General features: G+C 52.1%; 1 protein-coding gene across 4 annotated transcripts in view; it reads left to right on the top strand.

Moving 5' to 3' along the window:
• Nucleotides 1-5,369: 5,369 nt before the first annotated feature.
• Nucleotides 5,370-15,780, top strand: part of RAB3IL1 (RAB3A interacting protein like 1) — a 25,641-nt gene continuing 15,230 nt past the window's right edge. The window contains exons 1-10 of one of the 4 annotated variants that reach the window (XM_062494537.1): nucleotides 5,370-5,607; nucleotides 5,844-8,511; nucleotides 8,698-8,793; nucleotides 10,229-10,306; nucleotides 10,859-11,074; nucleotides 12,791-12,919; nucleotides 13,007-13,119; nucleotides 13,424-13,447; nucleotides 14,762-14,861; nucleotides 15,443-15,509. In XM_062494537.1, coding sequence (XP_062350521.1) covers nucleotides 8,029-8,511; nucleotides 8,698-8,793; nucleotides 10,229-10,306; nucleotides 10,859-11,074; nucleotides 12,791-12,919; nucleotides 13,007-13,119; nucleotides 13,424-13,447; nucleotides 14,762-14,861; nucleotides 15,443-15,509 — 1,306 coding nt within the window. In that variant the 5' untranslated portion in view covers nucleotides 5,370-5,607; nucleotides 5,844-8,028. The remainder of the gene's footprint in view (nucleotides 5,608-5,843; nucleotides 8,512-8,697; nucleotides 8,794-10,228; nucleotides 10,307-10,858; nucleotides 11,075-12,790; nucleotides 12,920-13,006; nucleotides 13,120-13,423; nucleotides 13,448-14,761; nucleotides 14,862-15,442; nucleotides 15,510-15,780) is intronic. The other 3 variants (XM_062494539.1, XM_062494538.1, XM_062494541.1) reach the window with 3 other exon arrangements.

Here is a 15,780-nt window from a genome sequence, read left to right as displayed (position 1 = left end):
GGTGGGGACAACTCAGGTCCCAGTGAGCTGCTGCTGTGACAAAAAACAGCAAAGTCTGGATTTTTGGCTATTTCAATCAAGGAGCATCTTTGTCCTGGATTTGGCTTTTTGGTGCTGCTCCTCCTTTCCTTTTCTCTGTTGTTATTCAGGTCCCTGAGTCTCCTCCTAAGGGTGTTAAATAGGAGTAGAGCTGTCCCTGTCCCCAGCTGCACAAATGCCCATTTCAGTAAATCCTCATGTCCATTCCATGTGGGTTTCTGGGCACAGAACGTGGAAGAGTGAGTTTTACCTGCCCCAGAGGTTGCATACACGGGCTGTCCAGAAGAGAAAAGCATACCCAAAATCCCATGCATTTTTGGGGCCCCTTACACAGAGCTGCATCTTTTCTCTGGGCTTTGGGGCCCGAAAGCACTCAGGGAGATTCTTTGTTGCATAATTCAAATACAGATTCCCTCTTTTTACCAAAGAAGGAAAACTCTAGCTCTTGTCCATGCAAATAATGGACGTCACCCACCTCTACTCCGTTCTGCTCCCGTCTGGGATATGGGGCTTTTTCCAGTGCTTTTCCCTCCAGCCCTGAATGGTTAAGGCACCTCCCTTCCCACCTGCCAGCCTGTGCTGGGCTGCCCTGGGATATCACTGGGCAGCTGGGACGTTCCATTCATGGCTGAGGTCCGTGGTTGGAGGTGGCTCACTGGCACACCAGAGTTGGGATGGGCAGGAAGAGCCCACCCAGGGAGCTGCTGCCTGCCACTACCTGCATCCCCTGCTCATCCCTCTGGACTAACCAACACACCTGGAAGTCGACTGACCTGGAATTCAGTTGTAGGAGCCCACAGCAAGCAAGATTCTGGGACATCAGGTGCATCACCCACCACAAACAGACCTGAGCAGGACAAGGAGAAGACAGAGCAGAGGGACGGAGCCAGAGGAGGTCACGGATAGGCAGGAAGATGGATCTCTGCAGAAGAGAGTGATCCTCCTGCTGCTGTTAGGAGGATCAGATACTCACAATCATGGGCTCCTGAGCCGTGCTGGAGGCTGGCGAGGTTTGGTCCTGCACGTGTCCCCGCTGGGTCCTTTGTGGCCCGGGCCACCACCCGCCTCCTCGTGCCCCCTTGGCTCATAGGGGGATTGGACCTGCCCCACACGGTGTGCTAAGGAGCCTGAGACCCACTTGGGAGCTGCAGCCGGTCACTTGATGCCGTAATCCCTCCTCATTACAAAAGAGACTCTGTTGTCTTTTGCCCTGTTCCCTCCTAATCTTCTGAGTAAGCCCTGTGTGTTTATAGAGGCGGCCGGACGAGGGGGAGGCAGGGCTGGCTGCTCCGCTGCTGCTAACTCCTGGCACAGCCATGGTGGCTGCCAGAAGAGAGGCATTTTTCCTCTAATTCTTTCCTGTTTGGTCCCTCTCTCCGTGTCACAATCTTACAGGAACCCCAGGAGATTATGCAGGGCTGGAATTTTCCACCAAGGCTGTAAAACGCAGCATGCTTGGGGGCTGCCCTCTCTTCCCTAGGTCAGTGAAACACCTGGTCCATGCTCTGTCTGGCTCTCACAGGATTGTTTCCCCATCATCCCTCGCTGTCCCTGGATGAGTTGGCCACCTCTTCCGGCTGTGGTTTGGATGCTGGGGATTTCCACTCTGCCACTGGCTCTCTGAGACTCTTTCCCTGTGTTTGCTTTCTTTTGCTCTTGCTTTTCCAGCAGTGCTTGAGAGCTGTCACTGTGCTTCCTCGTGTGACATCCTGGGAAACATTGGTCCTTGCCTTGCCCTCAAACTTTCACCAAGCCAGGGGGCTCCTTCCCTCTGTCTTCCCAGGGTCCTTAGTCCCTTTTCTGCTCCTTCCCAATTGTGACCGTCCTTCCCTTCCACCACCTCCTCAATGCCTCTAGTCTGGTCTTTAGGACATCCCCCTTCTATGAGGCTCTGAATCAAAATCTTTTCCTAATGAACTGGTCTTCCATCCTTTAGGCAGCTGTGGGACACTGTGGAGAGGGAGCACAGGTCTGATCCTTGCAGGTAAGAGCAGCTGGAGACCCAGGCTCCTGTAATAACTAACTTTCTCTTGTGCTTTGTCTTTGACACTTACTTAACATCAGTAGTTGGGATCAATCTGTCCCAGCTGTAGTTTTCTCCATCCTGTGGCTGATCCTTGACAAGGGGAGGGGGTTGTTTCACTGCTCCTCTGGAGCAGGTGCTGCCTGGCACCTGCCTAATGTGGGACTTCTGCTGCAGTCCTGGGAATTGCTGCCAGTGGCAGGGAGATCATAGTTTAAAACGTGACATTCAGTGTTCTGTGAAGGAAGATGAGAGCAGGGGGACCCACTCTGAAGGGAATGTGCTCCACTTCCAGGGATGGAATTGGTGACCAGGCAGGCTGAGATAGATCGTGAGGGTCTTAGAGCCTGAACCCTCATCCCCCCCACACACCAGGGAGACCAAAATGCTTCAGGTGAGACATTTGCTGCAGCTGTTGGGAGCAGTTTGGCTGCTCCTGGGGGCATGGAACAACAACCTCAGAAGTGTCCCGCTGTTTGTGGAGGGATGAGCTGGCATCTAGAGGCCTCTGCTGCCCTCCTCTGAGAGCAGCTCTGCTGGCAGCTCGTGTGCTCCACAGCTGCCCTTGGGACAGCAGGAAATATGTGTGGAATTTAATATTAAAGTAAATAGCTGCTTGGATGTCCTTCCATATTCCCTGTGGCCTCAGACCCTGATGAAAAGGATAGTCTGAAAGCCTGCCTTGCTCAGCAGAGCAGGAAACAAAGAGGTGCTGACATCCGTCCTCAGCCTTAGAGTCCTGGAATCATCCTCATTTTCTTCATGCTAAAGATGTAGAGATGGAATTGCTGTGCTGGGAGTCGAATCCCTGTTTTGGGAATGCCAAAGGGCCACTCTCAATGCTGAGTTAGCAGCAGCTGGCTGGGAAATGCACAGTGCCCTCCTTGCTCTCTCCCAGAGAATAATAAGTGTTCTTAGGAACAGCAGGTCCCAAAGCTTGGTGAAATCCCTTTCCCTTCTCCGGTTTCAATGCTGGGATAGACACAGAGTGTCTCTCCAAATTACATTTTTCTTAGAATCTGATGTAATTTTTTAAAAACTGAAGTGGGAAGTGTCTGAGGAGATGCTGTTTTTTATGGACAGGGTTTACTCAGAGGTTTGACCTGGCCAGAAATGTTTGAAGAGAGATGCAGTGACCCTGCAGTGCTTCTGTGAGGACCCCCAGGCTTGTTCCCCTTGTGCTGCAGAATTCCTCACTAATTTTGTGCCACCCTGGGCTGCCCTAGGAGCTGGGGGGTGCCTGTCCCTGTGCCAAGCTCCATCTCACCCTTTGCATTTTGCTTTGAGGAGCTTGGATGGTGACAAATCCCTCACTTTCCCTCTGAAGGTGCACAGTTCAGTGCACAGAGAATGAAAATGAGGGAAGGGATCCTTAGCGAGGTCCCTCTTCTCTTGCCCTAGGAATTGTGGTAGGGATTAGGTGCCAAAGGGAGGATCAAACGTGCTGGTGCTGGAAATCAGAGTCCCCGGAGGAGCCTTGCTACAAACCCTTGCAGCCAGCTGAGCAAACATGTGGCACAGCCAAGGAGCTAGCCAGGAGGGGGTGGATGGAGCCTCGAGTTTTAGGCCATTTGTTCTCCTTTCCACGGCAATAACATCCGGTTTGAGTTTGCTGGGTAAGCGGGTCAGATCCTGCTTTCCAAACTCAAAGATAATCCCTGTTCTTCCTTCCCAGCCCTTTGTCTGGCTTTTTCATCTCCTCCCTTCCTCCCCCTTTTCATTCCTTCCTTTTCTTTTCCTTCCTTTTCTTTTCCTTCCTTTTCTTTTCCTTCCTTTTCTTTTCCTTCTCCCCTTCTTTCCCTTTCCTTCTTTCCCCTTCTTCCTTTCCTGCTTCTGTTCTGGAAAGAAGAGGGGAGCATATGCTATGCTCCCCCTTGTGACAAGTTACTTTTCCAAGTGGCTGGGATTCAGCATCTCTAGCACATCCCTCTCAAAGCTTCCTGTCAGCACTATCAGTTCTCATCCATCCTGCCTTTGTTGGCTCCTGGAACCATTTCTACCTTCCTAATCCAAGGACCCTCTGTCGCTGTGAGCCACGCCTTGGGAGTTAATAATTACAAACACTAATTACTTCTGGCGCTGCTTTGCAGAGCTGAAGATCTTTCCCCTCCTCCCAAAAGCTCCCTGAAGATAGCAAAGGTTGCAGCCAGAGACACAAACATCCCAGACACTCCGTTCCCAGACTTCGGAGCATGGGCTTGGCCCGTGGCTGTTCCTGTGGATCCCGGCCATGAGGCAGGGCAGGGCTGCAGGTGACACGGGCACCCAGGAGATGCTGGGACAGAGAATCGCTCCCTGTGTGTTATCCACGGCAAAATCCTGCAGCGGGCACCAGGATCACCATGTGTGACTGTCCTGCCTCCGGCACTGGGCCTGTCCCGGAGGCAGAGGATGGACCGGCTAAGAGCAGGGAAGGAGCTGTGGCTGTGTGTCAAGGCTCCGGACGGCTGCCTGGAGGGAAGCCCAGGGCAATGGAAAGGTAGGATGTCATGGGAAATGTCCTCTGAGGGCAGGAGCAGTTCTTGGTTCAAAATTCCAGTGCTGTCAATCCACAGGTGCCAATGGGATCCGCTGTGGGACGGGGTGGCAGCAGGAGAGCTTTGCCTGTTGGGTTCCGAGCCAGTGCTCCCCTTCGAGTATAAAAACCCTGGACAATCAGCAGCCAGACTTCCCCCATCCTTCCTAGGTTTTACATCCCAGGTTTCCCCTTTGTACTGGCTTTGTGTGGCACCGTTTTGGTAGCGGGGGGCTCCAGGGAAGCAGGGATCCACCTGCAGCCCTTCGAGTAGCCCACGCTGGATAAGGGACAAGCCCACAGGGAGCCTGTGCTCCTGGCAGGACAATGTGGGGAAGACAAGTTCCAGCCCACGCTGGAGCTGCCTATTCCTGAAGAACTGACCCTGCAGAAGGGAGCCACGCTGGGGCAGGGCATGAAGAAGTGCATGGAGGAGGATTTCTCCCGTGGGAGGAACCCCACGCTGGAGCGGGGGCGGAGTGTGAGGCATCCGCATCCTCCTCTTGAGGAAGAAGGAGCAGCAGAGACAGCAGCCCCCATTCCCCATCCCGCTGTCGCGAAGGAGGCGGAGGGAGCCGGGAGCGATTCCGAGCCGGGGGGACGAACAGCGGAGCGCAGGGACATTTCCTTTTACTTCCTCATTGCCCCGCGCTGAGCCGGTGGGTGACAATTCCCAGCTCATTCCCAGCTCCAGCCCTGCGGAGCGACCCCCTCAGGCCCCGGCGGCGCTCAGGGCGCAGCCGCGCCGGCATCACGTGGGGCGGGGCCGGGGATCGGTCGGGATCCTGCGGGAGCGGCGCCGGCTCCGATCCCGCCGGGCACGGCTCCGGCTCCGGCTGCGGCTCCGGCTCTGATCCCGCCGGGCTCCACTCCCGCTCCGGCTCCTCCGGGTGCGTCTCCGCTTCTCGCTCCGGTCTTTCCCCCGGTCCCGGCTCCCGGTGCCGGTGCGGCTGTCCCGGCCATGGGTTTGGTGGCGGGCGCTCCTCCGCCGTGAGCAGCAGCAGCAGCGGGACCCAGCGATGTTGCGGGGGTAGGTGCGGGGCTGGACGGGGAGGGATTGGCGTCCGTGTGTCAGGGCTCTGTGTCTCTCCCTAGAATCCCGGAGCGGTTTTTGTGTTGGAAAATGTTCATCTTCTGCTGCCACGGGAAAGGGATACCTTGCACTGGAGCGGGTTGCTCCAAGACTTATCCAGCCTGGCGTGGGCGCTTGCAGGGATGGGGCAGCCACGGTTTTTCTCTGGGAAATGCATTCCATCACTTTCACAGGGAAGAAGTTGCGTGGAAGCCAAGTAAGGAGATGGAATAAGGAAGCAGCAGCATCCCCAAACACAGGTCTTGGCGTTTCATTGCTGAGGCAAAGACAAGCAACACCAGTGTGTTTTCTGCTGTAATATAATAATATAAAAACATAATAAACCACTGCTGGATGCTTTGCCAAACATTCGAGGGACGATGCTGAGCACACGTGGGATGATGAGCCACTCTGGACAGATGCTGGTCCATGGTGGTGCAGGTCAGGCATCCATCCCTGTGGGGATGGAAAAGTCAGGTCCTGCTCCCAAACCAGTGGGTAAGAGTTTAACCTGGAGAGAGCCAGGGGCTGCTTGCACGGGAAACAACCCTGTCAGATCAGCACTGCAGGAAACATGTGGGGCCCGCTGGAAAAAGTGCAGATCCTGCACATTTTTTTGCTTTTTCTACAGAAACCAACTTCAGAAGGTTGTGGGGTATTGGGGATTTTTATTTTTATTTTTTTTTGTGTAGGTTTGCATTTCTTGTGTCAGTGTGTGACTCTTAGGATGTGATCCATTTTTCCTGGAAAAGCAGCTAGCTACCAGTCAGCAAGAGAGGGAGTGTTTGTGGTGGTCCTTTGGTCTCTGGGATTGGATTTCAGAGCCCCACCTGGACACTGAGCAGAATCCAACATAGCCAAGGCTTCCATTGGGATTTTGTTTGCACGGCGTGGAGAAAGAATGAGCTTATTCCATCACAGATGATTTTCCAGGATATGTTTTTGGCATTACAGAGTGTGGGTGGGACTGTTTAATTCCTCCATATCCTCCAGTTTTCTTCCGTAGTGTGTGGAAATACGCTGAAATATCTGTCTCCTGAGGCAACTTTCAGCTGAGAATTACAGAGTCATAAAAGAACAACATTATTTTTTCTTCCTGTGGGTTAGATTAAGCGTATTTGTGTCAGTAGACTGGTGAAATGTCCCTTTGCTGCTTTTAAAAATTATTTTTATCCTCTCTGCTCTGGTTTCCTTGCTCCTTTCTGGTGTGATTTCTTCCCTGTGTTCTGAGAATTCCCCACATGTGCTTTTCCATATGCTTTCCTATGATACCTGAGCTGATTTAGCTGGGAGCTGCTGCTTTGTTCCCTCTTTGGAAGGTGGCTGTGGACAGCTGTTGGTCTTGGACAGGTTGGGAGGCTCAGAAAGGGAGAAATTAGGGTGGAAAAGGTGATAGGACACTCTGGGACTGAGGAGATAAGCCCAGCCTGTGTGGAGTCAGAGCAAGGGGAAAGAGTGTGGGCTGGCTGAAAGGAAAACAGAGATGGGGCAAAGGGAAGAGGAAAGAGTGAACCTGAGCAAAAAGAGCTGGTGGCTGCTCTGCAAGAAGAGGTGGTGGGTGAGGAGCAGTGTCCAGGGGTGTGGGAGGAGGTGCATGAAGAGAAGGGCACCAGAGCTCAGCCAGGGCTTGTGAGACAGAGATAAGCAGCAGCAGGTTAATCTGCAGGGCAGTGTCTGTGTCTGGGCAGGACAGAAAACTTACACATGAAGAGGGCTTGGACACACTGCCCCTGCATTCAAATCTCCCTCCATGGAGGGAGATTCCATGGGGAGAGTTCCGTGAGGAAGAGGAGGAATGCAAACACCTCAGTGACAGCAGTGCCTTGCATGCAGGCACTCAAATGATGTTTTCCATTCCTAAAACTTCTCCAGCATCTGTGCTAATATGGGAGTTGACAGAGCCCTACTGAGCACTGGGGTGCAGTGTCCCGGGTGACTTCTTTTTTCTTCTGGATTCTTCTTTCTAGGACATCTCTACTTGCTGGCCACTGAAGCTAAAAAATGGGGCTTCAACCCAGCTTGGGGAAAGCTGCACTGTTTTAGACAGCTCTGTGGAGGATTTAGGTGGGAAATAGGTAGGAAAACAGGTTAAAAATTGATTAAAAATAGATCTTTTCCCTCTGAAGCAGGTGTAGAGGGCTAGAGGAAGGCTGGGTTGGCAGTAGAGGGGATTGGGGTCTTTATATTAGGAATGGAAAAGCTGTATTCCTTTTTTTTTTTTTTTTTTTTTTTTTTTTTTTTTTTTTTTTTTTTTTTTTTTTTTTTTTTTTTTTTTTTTTTTGCTGCTTCAGTAGGAAATTCTGACCTTAGGTCTACTGAGTGTATGCTGGAATCCAAAAAATCCATCTGCAGGGTGTTTCTCTTGGACAGCAGGTGAGAATGGGATCCCTGGAGGAGCTGTCCTTAGTTCTCTTTCCTTATCCCGAGTTAATAAGGACACCCTGCCAAAAGGGTAAAGCACTTCCACAGAGATGCAGGGCAAAGGAACTGGTGCAGCTGTTGCTGCCCATATTCTTCCCCATAACCCTCCCTGCCTCATTCCCACTGCCTGTGCCTGGGGCTGGGTGTGTTGGAGGAAGGCTCTGGGTCAGCCCCACGCTCATTTTCCCTGTGCTGTTACCCCACAGCCAGGTCAGTTTTGAGGAAGAGAGCCAGGATCCACCTGCTGTGGGACACTGGAAGCCCCTGATGCCATCCAAAGGTGACAAGGAGGAGCCAGAGAGTGGATGCCAGGATGCTGGAGGTGTACATGAACCCCAGTCCGTGGAGCAGCTCAACGTGTCCCGGCTGCGCAGCTCCTCGGTGGAGATCCGGGAAAAGGGCTCCGAGTTCCTGAGAGATGAGCTGCACAAAGCACAGAAGGTGAGTCCCAGGGTTTTGGGGAACTCCTGGGGAGGGTGGCACAGGTTGGAGCAGTGGGGGACTTTCCTGGAGGTGGTAACAGGAATCTTGGGGCAGGGATCAGGTGCTAGGGTGGGGAGGAAGGACTGTGATTGACAGGTTGGGACAGGTCATCAGCATTCCTGTCCCTCTCCGTTTCCTCAACAGGAGCTGAAGCTCAAGGACAAGGAATGTGAGAGATTGTCAAAAGTCAGGGAACAGCTGGAACAGGAACTGGAGGAATTAACAGCCAGCCTGTTTGAGGTACCACCCTCTTCCTTTTCCAATAATTTCTTAAACTAAGCTTGCATCCAGCTCCTTTAAGACAGGCTTTCCCTGGATTTCCAGCCATCCCCTCCCACAATTTCTTCCTCTGCCCTGTTGTTCTTTCCCACTTGCAGAAGTAGAGCTGCCCAGTGCTGCAGGTAGAGCCTTTACCTGGATTTCTTTCCCCTTCTAGCAGCTGTGGGATGGCATAAAAAGCACGGTAGTTATGGTTCCAAAATGTGGGAATGCCTGAAGCTGGAGCCAAGCACACTCCCTGTCCATCTCCATGCCTGCTCTGTAGTCTGGGCAGCTGCTGTGTAATAGAGATGATTCCTTGGCTCATCCCAGCCCTTGCTGGGGGTGGGAACATGCTGGATATCCTCATCCAGTCTGCTCCAATGAGTGTCCAGAAGGCCTGTCTTGTTGGTTTTGTTTTGCTTTGGTGTTTTTTTGTTGTAATGTGATTCTTGCCAAGCTGTATCCTGGCAAAATCCCATTCACCAGCAGCTCTAATGTCTGGATCTGTCTGGATAAGGAGGAAAGCCAGAGCCTATCTGTGCCTTTGAAACACAGGGCTGTGAGAGCCAAGGGAGCACCCCCTCCCAGAATTTTGTCTGCCTGAGCACAGGATGATCTTGGAGATCTTGCAGCCAAGGGCTGTCCCCTTCCTTTCTTGGTGGCCTTGGCCAGATGCTGTTTCCAGACTGGAGGGAGGCCCCAGCTGGGCTTCATCCTGCTCCCCTCTTCCTGTGGGAGAAGCTTCTAAGGCAGTTTCCACCATTTGGCCCCCAGGTGAGCCCCAGCTCCTGCTGTGTCACAGCCATGCCTGGGGCAGTGAGGACCAGCTGCTACCAAAGGCAGGCAGGAGCAAAGTGCAGTAACAGGGCAGGCAGGAGCAGTGCCCTCACCGAGATGTGGAGCAGCGAGTCTGGATCAGGATCAGAGCCACAAGCAGCAGTCAGGGTCAGGAATCAGTGCAGGGATCACCCAGCAAGGCTGCAGTGACTGCCGGAGCCAGGCTGAGGTGAGCTTGGAGTGGCAGAGCTGTTGGAATAGGGGCAGGCACAGCTGTGGTGTGGAACACGTGGGTTCTAATGTTAAAGCAATTCCCAAGGGCAAGGAAAGGCAGGTCCTTGCTTCTGGCATTCTTCTCAGCAGTCCCTATCAGTGAGAGATGACCTTGGCTGGCTGAACTCCTTAACTTAGCCAGCTGCACTCCTGGAAAGGGCAAGCACTTCAGGTTCTGGCACTGGGAGCCTTCTCTAGGAAATTCTGAGGGAAGGCTCCGCACAGCTGATGGAACAAACCCCCTGGATGTGGCAGGGATGTCTCTCCCCGTGCCTGGAATGTGTGATGTGGCAGATCTGTGACCTGCCTTGTTGGCTGTGTGAGCTGGGGTGCAGCAGATGGATTAAAACTCTCTTTGCTGCAGGAAGCCCACAAGATGGTGAGAGAAGCCAACACCAAACAGGCTGCGGCAGAGAAACAGCTCAGGGAGGCCAGGGGCAAGGTGAGTGAGTGACTCTGTGACTTCATTTTTGGGGTTGGTGTGGTGACATCTCTTCCAAGCCTGGCCACAGGGCTGCTTTTTGGCTGAGCAGAGTAAAGCGTAGTTTCTTCTCTCTGATACTGTGGTCCCTTTCCAGCAGACACTTGAGTGAGAGGAAAAAGGCCTCACAGACATCCTTGCAGTCTCCTGCTGACCCAGCTCTCACTTAGGAAATGGATCCACAGAGAAATAATGAGTTTAATTGTCACAGCTCTGGGATGCAGGATAAAGCAGGGACCCAGGGAGTTGGAATTTCCCGACCCGGCTGTACCACAGGGCTGCTCGAATGGCTCCATCTTGAGGAGAGAGAAATTTCTTTGGAGTTTTTGGTTCTGAAAATAAGCCTGGGACAAAAGGGGTAGATTCCCAGACAGCTTCTGTTTAAAATTCTGGACGATGGGGAGAGACTTCACGGCCGGGCTTGTAGCTGCTTCCCTGTGGTTTCAGTGTTTGATGGGGTGCACAGCCTGGAGCCCAGCAGGTGCTGAGGGTGACTCCTGCCTGTGTGCCCAGATTGACATGCTGCAGGCAGAGGTGACAGCCCTGAAGACGCTGGTGATCACATCCACCCCCTCCTCCCCGAACCGGGAGCTGCACCCGCAGCTGCAGAGCCCTTCCAAAGCTGGCTTCAGGAAGGGCCACGGGCGGAACAAGAGCACCAGCAGTGCCATGGTGTCAGCTGCCAGCCAGAGCGTGGCTCCAGAGCCTGCCAGCCGGGAGTGCAAAGAGGTGGGTGAGGGACATTGGCTGCATCGGCCTCGGAGCCGCCGCTCCGGAGCTTCCCATGGAGCTCTGTGGTCTCACTCAGCAGCTGTTTGTGCCTTGTTCCCTAAATTTGTGCTGAGACAAGCACTGGAGGGTTTCCTTTTGTGGGGATTTCCTCTTTGTCGGGACAGGAAGCAGTTGAGGGATCGGTGAGGGGCAGATCCAGGGGGTGCCAGTGCTGTGAGCGGGTATCGAGAGCTGCTGAGCAGCAGCCAGTTCCGCTGGCCAGATGTGGACACAGCTGTCCTGGGAAGCAAATAGGAGGCACTTGGTCAGGAAAAATGAAACTGAAGAAGAATGTGGTGGGGGGATATATCTCACTAGTGATTTTTTTGGGCACTGCAGCCTGTGTCGTGAAGAATTGTTGAGGGAACACAAAGGCTTGTTGAAGGTTTGGAGCTGTCATTTTTTCATGGAGGCAGCTTCCACAGGGTGCAGATATCCTGGGGTTTCAAACCTCAGGGCTCAGCCTCCAGAGTGCCCAATGTTATGTATCAAGGATGGGATGGTTTTTTGTCCCTCAGAATCCTTATGTGAGAGGTGATAAAAGGGAAGCTGGCATTCAGAGAGTTGGTGCTCTATGGGAAAAATCTTAATTGAGCCTAAAAACAGTAATTTCTGTTCCCTTTTTGCACATCAAGCTGAAGTGTAAAGATGTGTCTTGGGGCCCTGTGGTGCCTTGAGGACCATGCTCAGTTCCTGCAGGGGAGGACTTTAGCCTTTCTCTGGATCTCATGTTTTTTACCTCCCTCTTTGCCTGTCTCTCTAAACCTCTTCCTTCACTGTCTGTCTCTCCCTCTGCCCTCAAAGTCTGGTTTCCCTGCTCTCCTCTCCCTGCTCCTTTGCATCCTCCCTGGGAAGGCTATCCACATCACCTATGAGCCAGGCTGGCAGGCCTTGGGAGCAGATGCTTCCTCCTCCTCCTCATGGCAGGTAACCAACCTCTGGGAACGGGTGGGACCCACCTGCCTCTCACACTTCCAGCCTTTCAGTTCCAGCTTCCTTTTATGCTAATCTCCATTTTTTTCCTCCATTCATTTTGTTTTTCTCCATTTGTTTTTTCCATCTTGTGGCTCTGAAGCTGTTGCTGGTCCCAGGTGAGCAGTCTCCATGGCACAGAGGGGATGTGCTGGAATCTAAACTTTTCCAGCTGCATTCACTCATGTCCTTTGTGTCACTTAGCTTAGTTTTATTTTTTCCTTTCAGAAGCTTTTGTTGGGCTTGTAGGAGCTGCTCTGTCAGTCAGGTTGGTGCTTTGCCCAGTGATCCATCTGGGGTTTAAATGCTAGATCCCACACAGTCTCCTATTGCCCCTCAGCTGCTCCCATCATTCCTGCCACGGGTTGAGTGTGCACTTCATCCATTCAGGTTGCGTGGTGGCTTTCCTGCAGCCACAGGAAGGAGGAAAAGCCACCTGGAGGAAAAATGGGACAGAGAGGTGCCTGCAGGCTTCTGGCACACACAGCCCAGGGTGGCTGTGTCACTCTGGCACAGAACTGCTGCTGGGTGGGAAATGAGAGATCCTTGGAGCCAGGCAGCTCCCCTCAGACACTACAGTGATGTCTGAGCCTCTCCAGATGCCAGAGCAGATGTTTCATGGGTTTCCTGCATAGTAACAGGTACTGTCTGATATGGCATTCCTTCTTCCCTCTTCCCCCTCCTCTTGGACACTCACTGCAGGTCGACTCCATTTTATTTGCCGAGTTCCAGGCCTGGAAGGAATCTCCAACTCTGGACAAATCCTGCTCCTTCCTGGACAGAATTTACCGAGAGGATGTAGGACCTTGTCTGGACTTCACCAAGCAGGAGGTGAGTGCTGGGGAAGCAGGAGCAGCTGGCATCTCTGGGGTGTTACCTTGCTGGAATTCATCGCTGCTCTCCCTTGTTTTGCTGCAGCTGTCAGAGCTGGTGCGAGTGGCTGTGGAGCAGAACACCCTCACCATCGAGCCAGTGGCTTCCCAGACTGTCCCTGTAGGGAAGGTGGCAGCAGAAGGGTGTGGTGGCCCCAAGTAAGGACCCTGTGTCTCCCTGCTTTGTCCCCTCCTTGCTGCAGGTTTGTCCCCTGTCATGGAGGGGTGTGACAGGCAGCTCGGGGACACCTCACACTGGCAGAAGGGATGTGATATTCCAAACGAAGAGGAGGGATTTTATTCAGATACCACATTTAAGTCCTTTCTTACTTTCCAAGGTGTCCCTGTGACAGAAGGGACGTGCAGGTTTCCTACCCCTCTCCTGCAAATTATTCCCCAAACGCCCTGTCCTGTGTTTGTCAGTTTCCTTTTGATTTTTTAAAATCTTTTTTTGTCTTCACAGTGGCTTCCGGTCACAAATCGTAACGTAAGTGAAATATTTATTGTTCAGCCAGTGATCAAAGGTCTCTGGAGCATTAACAAGTCACTAACTCAGCACCATGTGGCAGCTTGGAGGCTTTTGCTGAGCTGACCTAACTCTTTAACCCTGTTTCAATTCTACCCAGGCAGGATGGGAAGGAGACCATTGGCAATAAAAGACCCAAAAGGAATTTGTTCCCTTTTTTCCCAGATACAAACCACTGATTTTTATGGCAAATTTGATTCGTTTGGTTGTGGTAGCTGTGGTGTTACACCAAGTGGTACCAATCAAGCAAGAGTCACTCTTTTCCAGGAGGTTGCAATGCTCAAATATGTAGCTCCTTACAGGTATCTTGCTTACAAAAGTTTTGGTCATCCTGCACCTCCTGGGAATTTATTCTCCTTAAGTTGTGTTAATATTTGGTCAATGATTACTTCTCCTTTCATCTGGACTCTTGGAACCCGTGCTTCCACTCTTGGCTAATGTTTGCCTTAAGAGCAGTGGAAAACAAGTCCAGGGACAAGCTCAGGAGCTCTCTGAAACATCTGTTCCCCTCTGCTGTCACCTCCTGTGGCTTCCCAGAGAGGTTTTTTTGCAGTTTGGGAGTGATGTTCCTCTTCCTATTGAGTTCCTGAGGAACGTGGTGATAACTGTGCACTAGAAAATTCTGATTTATTGCTTGAAGTGGTGATGTGAATCATCTGCCTTGCAAGTAGCAGGAGAAAAGGGAAGAAAATAAAGGAATGCTGCACCCCTTGCTGATGATTGTTTGGAAGAGGCTGTTTTCACCCTCTGAAATCTCAAAATTGGGAAGCCAAGCTCCTTTACTGTCTGCCCAAGGAGGGGTTGGCTTGTTTTGGGTTTTTGGTATGTGCAAATCCTGTTCAAATGCTGGATTTACCTGTTTTGAGGCCAGCTTTGGTGCTCAGCCAGCATGTTTACATCTCACCAGGAAAGCTGATACACCTGAGCCTGCCCTGGAATGTGGGGGGCATGTGCAGGGACCAGGGGACATTGGTTGTGCTCTGCTCCAGCCTCACCTCTTCAGTATTTCCTGTGGTTTCCTTTGGGGCTGTGTGTCAGGGAGAAGGTGTGTGTCAGGGAGAAGGTGCTTTCACCTAAAGTCTCCTAACCTTGCCATTTATGGAATATTTCCAGGAGCAAAAGAATATCTGCCAAGGGTTTGGCTTTTTTTCCTTCTTCATGCTGCCTGACCCAGGGGTGGCTTCTGCCCTCTCACTTCCATCTCTCCAAGTGGCTGAATTGCTGGATCTGTGCTGTGCCAGTGGATTGCTGAAGTGCTTTTCCTTTTTCCTGCAGGAAATGTGCTCTGAGCGGGCTCCCCAGGACCTGCAAGCACCGGATCATGCTGGGGGATTCTGGGAATTACTACTACATTTCCCCTTCCTGCAGGGCCAGGGTGAGTCCTTCACCTCCCCAGGGTGCCTTGACCTTCCAAAATTATTTCATACCCTGCAGTGGATGAGTTCTGAGGGTCAGCCCTGGATTTGAGGAAAAACTGTTGGATTTGAGGTCATTCCTGATGTTGAGGTGGCTCTTGGTTGATGATTAGGGGGCAGATCCAGCTCTTCCTTCTGCTTTCAGATAAACTTCAGTGTGTTCACTTGCCGTGATTTCATTTAGTACAGAGCTTTGATTGTTTGGCTTTACGGTTATTATTTAATTCCCCTTTGTAAAACACAACAGTTTTCTGCTCTTTAGAGGCTGTTGCTGTTCCAGCCAGTTCTGTGCCTGGCTGTGGGAACAAACTGTCCCTTCTGTGGAGGGAAGGGAGAAGGTAGATCATTTGTTAATGTTCCTGTTGGTGCTCTTGCTCAGTGGAGGATTTTAGAAGTTAATTCTTTCCTGAGCTTCATTTTTGAAGAGCTGATCCCACAAAAAGTTGTTTTTTTTTCTGCACGGGTTTGACTCATTTTCGCCACTCACACCGAAGTAACCCCTGTTCCTTCTTTTTTCCCCCTCTTTCCCTCTGTCACTCAGATCACAGCAGTGTGCAACTTCTTCACCTACATCCGCTACATCCAGCAAGGCCTGGTGAGGCAGGATGGTAAGAGCTGGCTCCAGTGGGATGCTTTCTGTGGAGGCAACTGGGAGGAGCTGGGAGGAGCTGTTTGGAGTGACATGAGTGGGCCCAGCTGGGACTGTCTTTGAGGAGCAGACAAATGACAAAAGAAGGTCATGAGGGGAGGAGTGGAGCATCTCTTCCTTCCTTATCAGCTTCCTGGGAGCTTTGCTCTGGGGTGGAGCTGGTAAGGGGTGACCTCATGGGTCTGTCCTGCTTCCCTCCCCTTTGGGAATGCTGGGAGCACAGCAGAGCA

Source organism: Cinclus cinclus, chromosome 6 (assembly GCF_963662255.1).
Source record: "Cinclus cinclus chromosome 6, bCinCin1.1, whole genome shotgun sequence".
Taxonomy (NCBI): Eukaryota; Metazoa; Chordata; class Aves; order Passeriformes; family Cinclidae; genus Cinclus; species Cinclus cinclus.
This window is presented reverse-complemented; position numbering and strand designations above follow the sequence as displayed.